Source organism: Oncorhynchus mykiss, chromosome 28 (assembly GCF_013265735.2).
Source record: "Oncorhynchus mykiss isolate Arlee chromosome 28, USDA_OmykA_1.1, whole genome shotgun sequence".
Classification (NCBI taxonomy): domain Eukaryota; kingdom Metazoa; phylum Chordata; class Actinopteri; order Salmoniformes; family Salmonidae; genus Oncorhynchus; species Oncorhynchus mykiss.
In genome coordinates this window covers 28,666,422-28,683,925 of record NC_048592.1, presented here as the reverse complement: position 1 = coordinate 28,683,925, position 17,504 = coordinate 28,666,422, and the positions used below count along the sequence as shown (strand labels likewise).

At 42.2% G+C, this 17,504-nt stretch overlaps 1 protein-coding gene across 7 annotated transcripts in view; it reads right to left on the bottom strand.

The window, feature by feature from the left end:
• Positions 1-17,504, bottom strand: part of agla (amylo-alpha-1, 6-glucosidase, 4-alpha-glucanotransferase a) — a 31,363-nt gene that overhangs the window by 1,809 nt on the left and 12,050 nt on the right. For all 7 annotated transcript variants that reach the window (XM_021589712.2, XM_021589711.2, XM_021589716.2 and 4 more), the window contains exons 16-30: positions 17,122-17,277; positions 16,670-16,820; positions 16,282-16,406; positions 15,676-15,788; positions 13,519-13,653; positions 11,410-11,540; positions 10,717-10,853; positions 10,285-10,418; positions 9,561-9,736; positions 9,121-9,223; positions 8,189-8,414; positions 4,351-4,471; positions 3,986-4,121; positions 3,249-3,361; positions 2,867-3,078 (exon numbers count right to left, since the gene is read on the bottom strand). In XM_021589712.2, the coding sequence (XP_021445387.2) occupies positions 2,867-3,078; positions 3,249-3,361; positions 3,986-4,121; positions 4,351-4,471; positions 8,189-8,414; positions 9,121-9,223; positions 9,561-9,736; positions 10,285-10,418; positions 10,717-10,853; positions 11,410-11,540; positions 13,519-13,653; positions 15,676-15,788; positions 16,282-16,406; positions 16,670-16,820; positions 17,122-17,277 (2,169 nt within the window). The remainder of the gene's footprint in view (positions 1-2,866; positions 3,079-3,248; positions 3,362-3,985; positions 4,122-4,350; positions 4,472-8,188; positions 8,415-9,120; positions 9,224-9,560; positions 9,737-10,284; positions 10,419-10,716; positions 10,854-11,409; positions 11,541-13,518; positions 13,654-15,675; positions 15,789-16,281; positions 16,407-16,669; positions 16,821-17,121; positions 17,278-17,504) is intronic.

Here is a 17,504-nt window from a genome sequence, read left to right as displayed (position 1 = left end):
CTCTGGAAGCAACGTCAGCACAAGAACTGTTCATCGGGAGCTTCATGAAATGGGTTTCCATGGCCGAGTAGCCACACACAAGCTTTGCTGCCATTGGACTCTGGAGCAGTGGAAACGCGTTCTCTGGAGTGTGATCAAGCTTCACCATCTCGCAGTCCGACGGACTACCAATGACATTCTAGACGATTCTGTGCTTCCAACTTTGTGTAAGGCTCTTTCCCGTTTCAGCATGACAATGGCACCGTGCACAAAGCAAGGTTCATACGGAAATGATTTGTCGAGATCAGTGTGGAAGAACTTGACTGGCCTCAACAGAGCCCTGATCTGAACCCCATCGAAAACCAACCTCATTAATGCTCGTGGTTGAATGGAAGTAAGTCCTCGCAGCAATGTTCCAACATCTACCTTCCCAGAAGAGTGGAGGCTATTATAGCAGCAAAGGGGGGACCAATTCCAAATTGATCATAATGACTATTGTAGCTGGAAATGGCAGATTTTTTATGGAATATCTACATAGGCATACAGAGGCCCATTGTCAGCCCATTACCCTTTGCAATTATGTTAGCACAGCTGAAAACTATTGTACTAATTAAAGAAGCAATAAAGCTCGCCTTCTTTAGAAAAGTAGTGTATCTGGAGCGTCAGCATTTGTGGGTTTGATTACAGGCTCAAAATTGCTTCTGAGAAGTGAAGGCTATTCCATGCAAGAAATCGCCAAGAAACTGAAGATCTCGTACAACGCTGTGTACTACTCCCTTCACAGAACAGCACAAACTGGCTCTAACCAGAATAGAGAGAGAAGTGGAAGGCCCCAGTGCACAACTGAGCAAGAGGACAAGTACATTAGTGTGTCTAGTTTAAGAAACCTGTTGGGGCTAGGGGGCAGTATTTTCACTTTTGGATGAAAGGCGTGCCCAGAGTAAACTGCCTCCGACTCTTTCCCAGATAGGAATATATGCATATTATTATTACTGGTGGATAGAAAACACTCTGAAGTTTCTAAAACTGTTTGAATTATGTCTGTGAGTATAACAGAACTCATATAACAGACAAAAACCTGAGAAGAAATCCAAACAGGAAGTGAGAACTCAATTTAGAAAACAGTGCCATTTGATGTCCATCTTAGATATGGATGAGCATGCACTTCCTAGGGCTTCCACAAGATGTCCCTGTCTTTAGATTCTGGTTGTATGATTCTACTATAAAAGGTGGGGCTCATAATAGCTCTTTGAGTGGGTGGTCTGGCAGAAAGCCTCGGTCTCATTGCACTGCACGTAACGCGCCAATGTAAAACTGATTTTTAAAATATATATATGCACATTATCGAACAAAACACACAATACATGTATAACATGATGTCCTATGAGTGTCATCTGATGGAGATAATCAAAGGTTAGTGATTCATTTTATCTATATTTATGCTTTTGTGACTGAAAAATCGCTGTGTGTGTTTTTGAATTTGGTGGTCATCTAACATAAATATATGTTGTGTTTTCGCTGTAAAACATTTTTTTTTTTTTTTTAATCGGACACCATGGGTAGATTAACAAGATGTTTATCTTTCATTTGCTGTATTGGACTTGTTAATGTGTGAAAGTTAAATATTTCTAAATAATATTTTTTCAGCTGAATGGGATCCCTTTAGGGAACTCCTTGTGCCCCCTAGCCCCAACAGGTTAAGAAACAGACGCCTCCTCAACTAGCAGCTTCATTAAATAGTACCCGCAAAACACCTGTCTCAACGTCAACAGTGAAGAGGCGAATCCGGGATGCTGGCCTTCTAGGCAGAGTTCTTCTGTCCAGTGTCTGTTTTTTTGCCCATCTTAATCTTTTATTTTTTATTGGCCAGTCTGAGCTATGGCTTTTTCTTTGCAACTCTGCCTAGCAGTGATGGTTGCTGATAAATGGGCCTCTGTACGTCTATGTAGATATTCCATAAAAAATCTGCCGTTTACAGCTACAATAGTCATTTACAACATCAACAATGTCTACACTGAAAAATGTGCTTTTCTTTCCAAAACAAGGACATGTCTAAGTGACCCCAAACTTTTGAACAGTAGTGTATATATTTTTTTATGTTTTATTTCACCTTTATTTAACCAGGTAGGCTAGTTGAGAACAAGTTCTCATTTACAACTGCGACCTGGCCAAGATAAAGCATAGCAGTATGAGCAGACAACACAGAGTTACACATGGAGTAAACAATTAACAAGTCAATAACACAGTAGAAAACAAAGGGGGAGTCTATATACAATGTGTGCAAAAGGCATGAGGAGGTAGGCGAATAATTACAATTTTGCAGATTAACACTGGAGTGATAAATGATCAGATGGTCATGTACAGGTAGAGATATTGGTGTGCAAAAGAGCAGAAAAGTAAATAAATAAAAACAGTATGGGGATGAGGTAGGTGAAAATGGGTGGGCTATTTACCAATAGACTATGTACAGCTGCAGCGATTGGTTAGCTGCTCAGATAGCTGATGTTTGAAGTTGGTGAGGGAGATAAAAGTCTCCAACTTCAGCGATTTTTGCAATTCGTTCCAGTCACAGGCAGCAGAGTACTGGAACGAAAGGCGGCCAAATGAGGTGTTGGCTTTAGGGATGATCAGTGAGATACCTGCTGGAGCGCGTGCTACGGATGGGTGTTGCCATCGTGACCAGTGAGCTGAGATAAGGCGGAGCTTTACCTAGCATGGACTTGTAGATTTGTAGTATATGGGCTAAGGACCAGGGTTGGTGTCAATTCCATTTCAATTCAGTCAATGCTGGAAGTAAACTGAAATTCCAATGCTTCTCTATGAGAAAAAACATGCAAAGGATTGAAGGAACGGGGCATGGGCTGATGCCACACTGATGGCAACTCACCACCACCATGGCAATGCAAAAGTTGGGCCTGAGCTGGTAGTCACACCAGGGGCTGGAGGCTCCGTGGCTGTCCTTGTAGATGCCTCTCTTGTGGACCAGGTCGGGGTGCTTCTCGTTGGGGTCCTTCTCGTCGTGGGACACATAGAAGTTCCTCTCAAAGTTGGCCAGGATCTTATGGTTCCACTCCTCATAGGAAACCTTCACCTCCTTACCTGCAAGGGAAAACAATCATATAATAAAACATGTTTCATTATGTCTTATTAGTGAAACAATTGTCTCTGAGGGAGGGACATTGCACATGTATGTTTGCATACATGTCAATGTGTGTCTATGCCAGCACTGCTGGTGCATGTGTGTGTGTGTGTGTCCAGGCAGCACTCACCATCCCGGTGTATTTTCATGGAGCTGTGGGGGAACAGGCCCTTCTTATGGAGCTCCACCAGCCAGCGCACGGCAGACTTACTGAGGCCCACAATCTCCACCGCTGACCCATCTCTGGAGACACACAACCAGGGAGACAAGTCACATCAAATCAATTTAATATGCATTTTACATCTTTACAAACTTCAGGAGAAGCAGGAAAGACACCCAACTAAACATACACTGGCTTTTCCCTAGTTTGGTTTAATTGTATTGTTTTGTAGGTTTAAAGGCCCAGAGCAGTCAAAAACTTGATTTTCCTATATATGATATACTATATTTCCACACCATGAGGTTGGAATAATACTGTGAAATTGTGAAAATTATGGTAATGCCCTTTTACTGTAAGAGCTGTTTGAAAAGACCGGCTGAAATTTCAGCCTGTTTAGGTGGGATGGAATTTTGGCCTGCTGGTAAATTAGTAAATAGACCAATAAGAAAGACCGTTCCAAACCTCTCAGCCAAAAACAGCTTGTTTTCAGTTGTCCCCTCCCTACTCAGACAACTCCCAGACAGTCCTAGCAAAATTCTTGTTTGAGAAATTACTCTTTGCTAAGAAGCCATTTTTAGTTTAATTTTGACCATTTTAATTCAATCACATTAAGGTGATTAAATGTTGCCCAGAAATGATTTGATTTTGAGATAAAAACAGCTGAATTGGATCTTTGAGAAATAGGGGTAAAGTGGATAGAGTCTTACCTGGGTGTTGCAGGCATGCCCTTGTTGCGAGCTTTGTCACTCTCTCCCATTTTGTCCATCCATGTTCCGCAGTTGAAGCGGTTGCCACCGTAAACAAAGCCAGTATCACGGTGCACTTTGGCCACAACATTGAAGCCTGGGAGCAAGGAGAATAATAACAATATACCATATTTGCTGAAGCAAGACAACAAGACAATGTGCACCTTATAACAAAAACCTTAAAAACCAAAAAGAGCCACTTGAAGGGAATAACAGGTGGCCCAGAGTTTTTCCTCGTCAGGTAACTTGGTCAGTAAAAACTCCTGGTACTACTTATTATCTCAAAGTGTGACCGAAACGAGAGGTGACTAGACTGGCAAACTCACCCTCATCCTTCATGTGCATGTCGATCTTTGGTCCTGCGTTGCGCTCTCTGAAGTCGATACCCTGCATGTGACGTTGCATGGCCTCGTGGATGACATCACACAAGGGCTGTGTGAGCAGGGACTGAAACACACAAGGATCAAGTTAGACTGTACCTGATGTACAGAGCCTTTAGAAATGTTTCACACCCCTTGACTTTTCCACATTTTGTTGTGTTACAGCCTGAATTTGAAATGGATTAAATTGAAATCTTGTGACACTGGCCTACACACAATACGCCATAGTGTCAATGTGGAAATGTTTGCAAATGAATAAAAAATTAGTCAATAAGTATTCACACCTTTTATGGCAAGCCTAAATAAGTTCAAGAGTAAACATTTTCTTAACAAATCACATAAGTTGCATAGACATTGTTGAATGAGCTGAGGTGGGAGACTCTGTCCATAGGACAACAATCAGTCGTATATTGCACAAATCTGGCCTTTATGGAAGAGTGGCAAGAAGAAAGCCATTTCTTAAAGATATCCATAAAAAGTGTTGTTTAAAGTTTGCCACAAGCCACCTGGGAGACACACCAAACATGTGGAAGAAGGTGCTCTGGTCAGATGAAACCAAAATTTAACTTTTTGGTCAACAATGCAAAACGTTATGTTTGCCGTAAAAGCAACACAGCTCATCACCCTGAACACACTGTCAAACATGGTGGTGGCAGCATCATGGTTTGGGCCTGCTTTTCTTCAGCAGGGACAGGGAAGATGGTTAAAATTGATGGGAAGATGGATGGAGCCAAATACAGGACCATTCTGGAAGAAAACCTGATGGAGTCTGCAAAAGACCTGAGACTGGGACGGAGATTTGTCTTCCAACAAGACAATGATCCAAAACATAAAGCAAAATCTACAATGGAATGGTTCAAAAATAAACATATCCAGGTGTTAGAATGGCCAAGTCAAAGTCCAGACCTGAATCCAATCGAGAATCTGTGGAAAGAACTGAAAACTTCTGTTCACAACTGCTCTCCATCCAACCTCACTGAGCTCGAGCTGTTTTGCAAGAAGGAATGGGAAGAAATTTCAGTCTCTCGATATGCAAAACTGATAGAGACATACCCCAAGCGACTTACAGCTGTAATCGCAGCAAAAGGTGGCGCTACAAAGTATTTACTTAAGGGGGCTGAATAATTTTGCACGCCCAATTTTTCAGTTTTTGATTTGTTAAAATAGTTTGAAATATCAAATAAATGTCGTTCCACTTCATGATTGTGTCCCACTTGTTGTTGATTCTTCACAAAAAATACAGTTTTATATCTTTATGTTTGAAGCCTGAAATGTGGCAAAAGGTCGCAAAGTTCAAGGGGGTCGAATACTTTCGCAAGGCACTGTATGTTTGTAATCATTAAGGACAAGGGGGGTTTTGTAGGATAAGAAAGAAACGGAATGGAGCTAAGCACAGGCAAAATCCTAGAGGAATACCTGGTTCACCAGGGAAACCTGGCTTTCCCACAGACACTGGGAGATTAATTCACCTTTCAGCAGGACAATAACATAAAACACAAGGCCAAATCTACACTAGAGATGCTTACCAAGAAGACTGACTATCCCTAAACGTCTGAGTTACAGTTTTAACTTAAATCTACATGAAAACCTATGGCAAGACCTGAAAATGGTTGTCTAGCAATGATCAACAACCAATTTGACAGAGCTTGAAGAATTTCGAAAATAATAAATGGGCAAATGTTGCACAATCCAGATGAGGAAAGCGAGACTTTCTTTTTTACCCCTTTTCCCCCACAATTTCATGGTATCCAATTGGAAGTTACAGTCTTGTCTCATCGATGCAACTCCCGTACAGACTCGGGAGAGTCGAAGGTCGAGAACCGTGCATCCTCCGAAACACAACCCAACCAAGCCGCATCGCTTCCCACTTAACCAGGAAGCCAGCCGCACCAATGTGTCAGAGGAAACACAGTGCACCTGGCCACAGTGTCAGCGTGCACTGCACCTGGCCCGTCACAGGAGTCGCTAGTGCGCGATGGGACAAGGACATCCCTGCCGACCAAACCCTGCCCTATCCTGGACGACGCTGGGCCAATTGTGTGCCACACCATGGGTCTCCTGGTCGCGGCCGGCTGCGACAGAGCCTGGACTCGAACCCAGAATCTCTAGTGGCACAGCTAGCATTGCGATGCAATGCCTTAGACCACAGCGACACTCGGGAGGCCGGAAAGCGCTTAGAGACTTAATCGCTGCCAAAGGTGCTTATACAAATGTGTCATTATACACTGATGAGTCATGTTATGTTCTTTTAAATCCACAATTTGGATCAGTCCACAGCCTCAGAGGATCTAAATCATTTCCCTAACCTCTGGATTACAACCTAATTAAGTATTGGATCACAATTTTTTTTACATTACCATGTAGTTTACCAATAAAATGGTCTGACGGTGAAGTGGACATAATAGGTATTCATATCCCGAAATAAATAAATGTACTTGTTCACTGACAGGGATGTAAACAAATTTGTGCACAACATTTGAGAGAAATAAGCCCCTTGTGCATATTGAACATTTCAGGGATCTTTTATTTCAGCTCCTGAAACATCGGACCATGTTGCGTTTATATTTTTGTTCAGTATATAATTGCAGCATTTCCACAAAAATGGAAGAGGAAAGTGGAAAGGGGAGGAGGGAAGGAACTTGTCTGTCGGCCCTAGATTAAAAATCAAAACTGGTTAAAGAAAATTGTGATAAATAAAGAAGTATACAAGTTTAATTTAAGGACCCAAAAAATGACAGCTGTGCCATACAGATTGCAAAACAGTTGGAAAGAGATTTTCGATGTACCGATTCCATGGCACATGGTTAATGAACTGATACACAAAAAATGTTGAGTTTTTTCATTCGATTTTGGTGCAAAGAGACAGAATCATTAGATCACTTGTTTTGGTACTGCCCATATGTAGCTTGTTTTCAGTCACAGGTTCAGGAATGGCTGAAGAATTACAACATTTATCTGGAGCCAATTCTGCAAATAGCACTGCTGTGTGATATGAACACTCCTAGTCAATTGATCAATAATATAATAATACTCTTAGCAAAACATTTGATCTTTAATTTACAATCTGTAGAATCTTTGAGAATAGAAAGGTTCAGAACCGTCGTGAAACGTCATAGCACAATTGAAAAATACTGTATATAGCAAATAGAATATTTAACAAAAAATATATGGGGGATTGAAAATGATGCAGATAATTACATTGATAGAAGTTACAATCTATTTGCAATATTAAAGCTCGTCTACACCCCAAAAATCTATTGACTCAGGGGTGTGAATACTTATGTAAATGAGATATTTCTACATTTCATTTTCAATAAATTAGCTACAATTTCTAAAAACATGTTTTCACTTTGTCATTATGGGGTATTATGTGCAGATGGCTGAGAGAAAAGCATTTTTTCAATCAATTTTGAATTCAAGCAGTAACATCAAAATGTGGAATAAGTCTAGGGGTAAGACTACTTTCTGAAGGCACTGTATGTGTGTGTGGACCTGTATGTGTTTATGGATGTGTCTATATTTGCGCATGTGAGAGTGTGTGGGTGGGAAAGGGAGAGAGATGGAGTATGTGTGTGTGTGTGTGTGTGTGTGTGTGTGTGTGTTTATGAATATGTGTCTATATTTGTGCATGTGAGAGTGTGTGGGTGACAAAGAGAGATAGATGGAGAGTGTATGTATGTGTTTATGCATGTGTGTTTGTGTCTGATGTGTACATGTGGGTGTGTGTGTGAGAGAGAGAGGGATGTGTGTGTATGCATAATGTGTATGTATAGATATGACCTACCGGAGTGCCAGAGATCTGGGGCTCAGAGTCGTCATGGGGGTACATCCTGACCACAGGGCAGCGGAGGATGGCAATGCCCTCGGGCACCAAGGTACAGTAGTCCTGGATGCACTGCAGCCACCACCACACGGCATCACGGCAGTTGAAGCGGGCACAGATGCCCTCGCCCAACAGGTTGGGGATGAGACCGTGTCTCAGGGTGCCTGCAAATGCCAGGATGATGTTTCTGTAAGAAAAAGAGACATTCAATGAATATATCAACTGTACTCCAGTGTAATATCCAGTGGTGGAAAAAGTACCCAATTGTCATAAAAAAAAGTAAAGATGCCTTAATAGAAAATGACTCAAGTGAAAGTCACCCAGTAAAATACTACTTTAGTAAAAGTCTAAAAGTATTTGGTTTTAAAAATACTTAAGTATCAAAAGTAAATGTAATTGCTAAAAGATATTTAAGTATTAAAATTAAAAGTATAAATCATTTTAAATTTCTTATATTAAGCAAACCAGACGCCATCATTTTCTTACTTGTTTTTTTAATTTACGGATAGCCACGGGCACAGACAGAATTTACAAACAATCATGTGTGTTTAGTGAGTTCTTCAGATCAGATGCAGTAGGGATGACAAGGGATATTCTCATTGATAAGTGTGTGCATTTCACAATTTTCCTGTCCTTCTAAACATTCAAAATGGAACGAATACTTTTGGATGTCAGGGAAAATATATGCAGGAAAAATAACATTATTTCTTGAAGAATGTAGTGAAGTAAAAGTTGTCAAAAACATTGATAGTAAAGTACAGATACCCTCAAAAAACTACTTAAGTAGTACTCTAAAATATTTTCACTTAAATACTTTACACCACTGGTTATATCTTTTCTAATAGCTAAGAAGTTCAATTGGGATACTACTACAGAACAGTCAGAATACACACCTAGCCTCCAGGTGACGACCAGTGACCAGCATGAGTCCACGCAGAGCAATGAAGGTGTCTCGGCCCCAGCAGCGGAAGATTCCAGAGGAGAAGTGAGGCAGACCTGTGAAACAGGAAGGCAGAGATGAATAAAGGAAGAAGACGTTCAAATGCAGCTGAATTTCTAACACCAATTCTCAAAACGGTACCGAGATACAAATAGGACTTTGTCAGCTGACAGCTACTGGATTGGACTGAAGCTTGTAGAATTGTGTCAGCTTAAAAATACCCAGCGACTGACTACAATAGACCATTTTGCTGACCAACAATAGACTTAAACACCACTTATTGGTTTCGTGAATATCAACAGAGAAGAATTATGGTTATTAGGTTGGCATCCGACTACTGTTTACAGAAGTAGAATAGAATATATAATAGAAATTGGTTGTTGCTAGGCAGACCTGCGGCCAGGGAGATGCAGCACTGCTCCTTCTTGCCGGTGTCCTTGTTGAGGCGGTAGGGGACGTCGGGTAGTTCCAGGGACAAGGGGGGCAGAGCCGGGAAACTTCCCACACCACCCATCTGGACCGAGCCCAGAGCCAGCAGTTTGACAAAGGTCGAGCCGTTCTGGACGAAACTGAAAGAGACAGAAACCAGAAAAAAAACATGGTTTTACATAAAAAAATATTCTGCACCATTACTGGACAAAACTGAAGACGCCACGAGACAATACATATGTTGTAAAAAAGGATAGAGGTTAAAAGATAGTCAAAAACATTTAATGGTATGGTTCTGGGTTTCGGCATAAATACCCTTAAAGGTGCAGGGCCTTTTTAATACAAATATTCTCACTAAATGTAATCATTTAACAATATTCCATTCTTCTATTGCATCATTTCCTCAATGCATGTTGGGTATGATATAAACTTTATAGGGTTGTTTGTGTGAGACATCCAGGTGCAAGATTTTAATTTGACCAGTTTCTCATAGGAGGAAAATAATCCTGCAACTTCAGGAAATCTGAATTATTGTGTGGCTTATAATTAATGGAGATTTTTGTAGGGGTTGTTACATAATTAGAACAAATCAAGTCTGAAATGTGTAAGTGTAAATTTCAAACTTTAGAATATTTTTAAAACCTTGAATACACTAGGGGTTTGCATTTCCTGCAACAACAATTTGTACCTGGACATCTTGTTGAAGGTGGTGTCAAGAGCCGTGGTGTAGACTCCCACTAAAATGGCATCAAAGTAGCAGGGGATGAGATAGCGAGGGATGTGCTTCAGATAATGGAACATCGCCTTGAGCCACTTCCCCACCTGGAAACAACACATGTTATCTGGATAACACCAAACTCAAAGATTATGACAACGGAAAATGTTGACAATGATTATAATCATCTTCCTATTATCATACTGCTACCACAGTGGTTGATTTAAAACTCAGGTCTTTGACCTTAGCTGGGCTGAGTTGTAGGATTAATTTATATTTACAATAATCATTGTCAAGTTCAGACCATCTTGTTAGTCTACTTCTTACCATCATAAGGCCTATAAAAAAAAATCAAACCTGGGATTCATTCAATCAGTTTAAATTACTGTCACTCAAACCGCTCACCTCTCCTAGAGCGCCACTGTGGCACACCAGCCTGTTACTGACGTAGTCGATCATCCAGTCCCCCTGTCTCAGGTTGTCACACACCGGGTGGCCCAGGTCGTTCTTGGGACGAATGTCCGCCATCACTGACAGAAGACCTGTATGAACACAATGAATCCCGTTTTCAATGTCGAAGTCCAGTTTCATTCAACAATATGTGTACAGCTGCTTGTAGACACAGCTCTAGGATAAGCTAACCAACTCAAATCCTAACCTTAACCATTGTGGGGGATGGAAAAATATCTGACCCTGTATCAGTGGTTGGGGCAACTTCCACAATGTGTGCTGACCAGGGTTAGGATTAAATCAGTCAATTCAGGAAGTAAAGTGTAAAATTCCAATTTACTCTGAATTGACCGAATTGAAATGGAATTGACCCCAATCCTGGTGTTGACTGGACCACCTCACTGTGCACTGGGGCAAAAATTGGGCTCCCGAGTGGCGCAGCGGTCTAAGGCACTGCATCTCATCCTGGTTTGAATCCAGGCTGTATCACAACCAGCCATGATTGGGAGTCCCATAGGGTGGGGCACATTTGGCCCAGCATCGTCCGGGTTTGGCTGGGGTACAGTAGGATATCATTGTAAATAAGAATTTGTTCTTAACTGACTTGCCTAGTTAAATAAAGGTTAAATACTTTTGTTTTTACTGTACCTTGCAGGCCACCGTACTTGAAGCTGGTCCAGGAAGGGATGTTGTAGCAGCCTCCTCCGTCCTCCTGTTCCTCAGAGTCACAGCGGAACAGCAGCATGTTCATGTCGCCCAGAGTCAGCTTAGACATGATCCTGAACGGGGATAGAAGATGGAGTCACATAACATTAGAACACACCCACCTGAGCACAACTGGAGACGACAGAGCCCTGCTGATCAGTATTTCAACACAACTGGAGACGACAGAGCCCTGCTGATCAGTATTTCAACACAACTGGAGACGACAGAGCCCTGCTGATCAGTATTTCAACACAACTGGAGACGACAGAGCCCTGCTGATCAGTATTTCAACACAACTGGAGACGACAGAGCCCTGCTGATCAGTATTTCAACACAACTGGAGACGACAGAGCCCTGCTGATCAGTATTTCAACACGTACTTTATGGACACAATTCATCACTATACAAATATATAGCCACCAGGAAAAACCAAACATACTATACCTCTCAAGCCATTGTAAGCATAACGCTTTTCCAATACACTTGGTGAGTGAATTCGGATAGTATTCAGACCTTCAGTTTTTCCACATTTTGTTACGTTAAAGCCTTATTCTAAAATTGATTAAATTGTTTTTTTTTCCCTCATCGATCTACACACAATACCCCATAATGGCACAGCAAAACCAGATTTGGAATATCTGAAATATCACATTTACATAAGTATTCAGACCCTATACTCAGTACCCTATACCCATGACAGGTTGCAGTTGTAAATGAGAACTTGTTCTCAACTGGCCTACCTGGTTAAATAAAAAAATACATAAAAAATACTTTGTTTAAGCAGCGATTACAGTCTCCAGTCTTCTTGGGTATGATGCTACAAGCTTGGCACATCTGTATTTGGGGAGTTTCTCCCATTCTTCTCTGCAGATCCTCTCAAGCTCTGTAAGGTTGGACGGGGAGCGTCGCTGCACAACCATTTTGTTGTCCTATTGGAAGGTGAACCTTCACCCCCAGTCTGAGGTCCTGAGTGCTCTGGCAGGTTGTCATCTCTCTGTACTTTACTCCCCTCATCATCTTTCCCTCGATCCTGACTAGTCTCCCAGTCCCTGCCGCTGAAAAACATCCCCACAGCATGATGATGCCACCACCATGCTTCATCGTAGGGATGGTCCCAGGTTTCCTCCAGACGGGATGCTTGGCGTTCAGGTCAAAGGTTTCAATCTTGGTTTCATCAAACCAGAGAATCTTGTTTCTGATGGTCTGAGAGTCATTTAGGTTCCTTTTGGCAAACTCCAAGCGGGATGTCATGTGACTTTTACTGAGGAGTGGCTTCTGTCTGGCCACTCTACCATAAAGGCCTGATTGGTGGAGTGCTACAGAGATGGTTGCCTTCTGGGAGTTTCTTCCATCTCCATACGAGGAACTCTATCAGAGTGACCATCAGGCTCTTGGTCACCTCTCTGACCAAGGGACATTATCCCCCTGATTGCTCAGTTTGGTCAGGCAGCCAGCTCTAGGAAGAGTCTCCAAACTTCTTCCATTTAAGAATGATGGAGGCCACGGTGTTCTTGCGGACCTTCAATGCTGCAGAACTTTTTTGGTACCCTTCCCCAGATCTGTGCCTCAACACAATCCTGTCTTGGATCTCCACGGACAAATCCACTTCGACGTCATGGCTTGGTTTTTGCTCTGACATGCGCTGTCAACTGTGGAACCTTACATAGACAGGTGTGTGCCTTTCCAAAGCATGTCCAATCAATGTACCACTGGTGGACTCCAATCAAGTTCTAGAAACATCTCAAGGATGATCAACGGACACACGATGTACCTGAGCTCAATTTCGAGTCTCATAGTAAAAGGGTCTGAATACTTATGTAAATGTGATATTTACATATTTTATTTTTAATACATTTGCAAAAATGTCTAAAAACCTGTTCTCGCTGTCATTATTATGTGTAGATTGTTTAATCCATTTTAGAATAAGGCTGTAATGTAACAAAATGTGGAAAAAGTCAAGGAGCCTGATAACGTTCCCGAATGCACTGTACATGTTTGCAATGCAGTGTGTGTAAAGGCACATTTGTGTGTTTTTGTGTGATGTATACTCACTGTGCCAGTGGTGTCTCCAGTATGGGTGGTGTGTGCTGGTCAGGCAGACTGCCAGGCTTGTACTTGGGGCTGAATTGGATCAGGTGATGTCTGATGACTCCCACAAGCTCCTGGGCCTTAGGGTCCAGACTCACCCTGGTGAGGGAAACACATATACACAAAAGTTTTAGAACACCTACTCATTCAAGGGTTTTTCTTTAATAGTGAAGACATCAAAACTATGAAATAACACATATGGAATCATGTAGTAACCAAAAAAGTGTTACACCAATCAAAAATATATGAGATTTGAGATTCTTCAAATAGCCACCCTTTTGCCTTGATGACAGCTTTGCACACTCTTGGCATTCTCTCAACCAAGCTTTATGAGGTAGTCACCTGGAATGCATTTCAATTAACAGGTGTGCCTTCTTAAAAGTGAATTTATGGAATTTCTTTCCTTCTTAATGTTTTCCAGCCAATCAGTTGTGTTGTGACAACGTCAGTTTGGTTACAGAAGATAGCTCTATTTGGTAAAAGACCAAGTTCATATTATGGCAAGAACTGCTCAAATAAGCAAAGAGAAACGACAGTCCATCATTACTTTAAGACATGAAGGCCAGTCAATACAGAACATAAAGAACTTGAACGTTTCTTCAGGTGCAGTTGCAAAAACCATCAAGCGCTATGATGAAACTGGCTCTCATGAGGACCGCCACAGGAAAGGAAGACCCAGAGGTACCTCTGCTGCAGAGGATAAGTTCATTAGAGTTACCAGCCTCAGAAATTGCAGCCCAAATAAATGCTTCACAGAGTTCAAGTTACAGACACATCTCAACATCTACTGTTCAGAGGAAACTGCAGTGATCAGGCCTTCATGGTCAAATTGCTGCATTGAAACCACTACTAAAGGACACCAATAATAAGAAGAGAATTTCTTGGGCCCACAAACACCAGAAATGGACATTAGACCGGTGGAAATTTGTCCTTTGGTCTGGAGTCCAAATTGGAGATTTTTGGTTCCAACTGCAATGTCTTTGTGAAATGCTGTGGGTGAGCGGATGATCTCTGCATGTGTATTTCACACTTAACGTTTCGACAGGCAAGCTGTCTTTATCAGGGTATAATCACAAACACTGCAGGGTGACTCGTTTATATGGTGTCAAAAGACACACAGGTGTCTGTAATCATGGCCAAGAATGGCCTAATATCATTGGTTAATTCTCAAATATTAAAATGGCATACAAAGAACAGCATAAAAAAAACAAATGGATAGCATACGATCATAGATTAATTTTAGACTACACAAGCTTACAAACAATTACAATGGCAAAGTCACAAGAATGGCTTCAGATCAAAGTCTACGTTTTTGAGACCAAAGGGAGCAAGGGTCTTTAAATTAAAGATCCAAGCAGCCTCTCATTTTAACAATAAATTATCAAGGTCACCCCCTTTCCTAGGGAGGGTGACATGTTCGATGCCAATATAACGCAGAGACGAAATCGAGTGGTTTGCTTCCAAAAAGCATGGAGGACAATGTGTTATGGTGTGGGGGTGCTTTGCTGGTGACACTGTCTGTGATTTATTTAGAATTCAAGGCACACTTAACCAGCATGGCTACCACAGCATTCTGCAGTGATACGCCATCCCATCTGGTTTGGGCTTAGTGGGACACTATCATTTGTTTTTCTACAGGACAATGATCCAACACACCTCCAGGCTGTGTAATGGCTATTTTACCAAGAAGGAGAGTGATGAGTGCTGCATCAGATGACCTGGCGTCCACAATCCCCCGACCTAACTGATTTGGGGTCAGGCTAGGAGACATACTGTACAGGCTCTTCAAGGCTGGAGAGATTCCTGGATTTATGCCATGAAAGGTCAGCCAAAAGCTAGAGGGAAAGGTTTCTTCCTTTGAGCCGAATTTGAACCCGCGACCTAAGGACCACTGCTATTTTACCTACAGTCCTCCGCTCTACCAACTGAGCTATCGAAGGGGTGCAGAGTCAACAGTATTATCTGTGAGTTGTGAGTGGACAATAGGGACTAAACAACCGTGTACAATAGGGGGCCAAACTGGCCAGAAAATATCCCTCATTGGTGTGTGTTACAATAGACTATGCTTTGAAATTCTATTTAATGGGTGTATATATTGGTCTGCTCATCATGACCTCTGACCTGAAAGCGATGACGCTGCCAGGGGTGAGGCGCTCGAAGATGATCTCCTGGACAAACTCACTGCTGCCCTTAGACGTCACGCCTGCGTGTTTCACAACGCCACTATCTTTCAGCTGGGGTGACAGGGGACACAGAAGACCAGGGGTGAATAATGTTTCACTACCACACAAAGCAGGATGAAGGTCCACAATGGGCGATTGAGAGGAGAGTTGAGGACAATTATGAAATGGCTTTTGCTGGTCTATATAACCAAATATTGTGTGTAGATTGAGGAGGATTTTATTGTTCATACATTTTAGAATAAGGCTGTAACGTAACAAAATGTGGAAAAAGTCAAGGGGTCTGAATATTTTCCAAATGCACTGTAAACTAAATGGCATTCAACAGAAACTGACAAACATTCCAGACAGAATACAGACACAATACCAGCTTGTGAAATGTAACCAGATGCCACTGAAGCTTCTTGTTTTTCAAGACCCAGTCTGAAAATGGATTTGTTTGGTTTGAGAGGAAATATTTTTCACAAGGCGATCTTTACTGCTCAAGCCCATTGTGACAGGAGGCCTAAACAACTAATTATTACCCACATTCCCAGCATCACGTCACCTGGATGTGCTCCTTAATCTCCACGGTGTACTCCGGCATGCCGTTGATGTACTTCTCGCACTTCTTGTAGGTGCCGGCTTGCCGGTCAATGATACGCGCCTCCAGAATGACCTCCTCAATTTTACCTGGAGATGGAGAGAGATGAAGGGGATTGTGTTAAAATAGTAGGTGCATCCAGGTCAGTAGTGTTCTCCTGTGCCTCTCTTGACATTTTTTTCTCTCCAATTATACTGGTTTTAAATGATCCCTGACTAAGATGGCTGCCATTATCAGCACATTCTAGAGTTCTTAAGATGAATGACATAGGCCACTCAAGTATAATTGTATTTTTATAGATAGCCCATTCTGAGGACAGTGTCTTGTTTATGGTAAGAGTGAAGCATCACACCAGGGATAAACATGGGGGGAACCTCCTTCCTGTACTGGTGGTGTTTGGGGTTATGGAAGGCAGTGCGACACACGGCCACCACAGACTGGTGGGTGCTGGGACAGTGACGTGTCACCGCTACAATGTCCTCGTCCACCTGGTCAACGTACACCTAGGAGAGGGCCAAGGGACAAGCAGTGTTACAAACAACTTTTATCAGGCAAATACATTTCCACATTCACACACACATGCTGACCTGAATAGTGTAGCGCCAAAATGATTCTTTGGTTATTATCGACTACTCTTCACATCTCAAAGGACTAAATAGGAGTAACTGCTATGTCATATCTATTTAATCCAGTCTACAATTACCATTCACCACGTTGCCAATACCCATTCAAAGGCATATGGATATGGGCAAGAAATTGGTTTGAGATTGAGTCAGACGAACACCCATTCCCCCACACACCCACCTGGTTGAAGCCCTTGGAAGCCAGTTCTTGGTGCATTTTGTTGAGGGCCAGCTTGCCAGCGATGATACCCGTCTTCAAGTTGACCTCCCCGGGTGACGAGGCCTTGGCTTCAGGGTTCCACTTGGGGTAGAAACGCTCCTCCTTGACCACTGAGATCTACAGGCAGACAGGCAGGAGAGATGATCACTAAAGAGTCTGGTCCAGGCAGGAGAGATGGTCACTAAAGAGTCTAGTCCAGGCAGGAGAGATGGTCACTAAAGAGTCTAGTCCAGGCAGGAGAGATGATCACTAAAGAGTCTGGTCCAGGCAGGAGAGATGGTCACTAAAGAGTCTAATCCAGGCAGGAGAGATGGTCACTAAAGAGTCTAGTCCAGGCAGGAGAG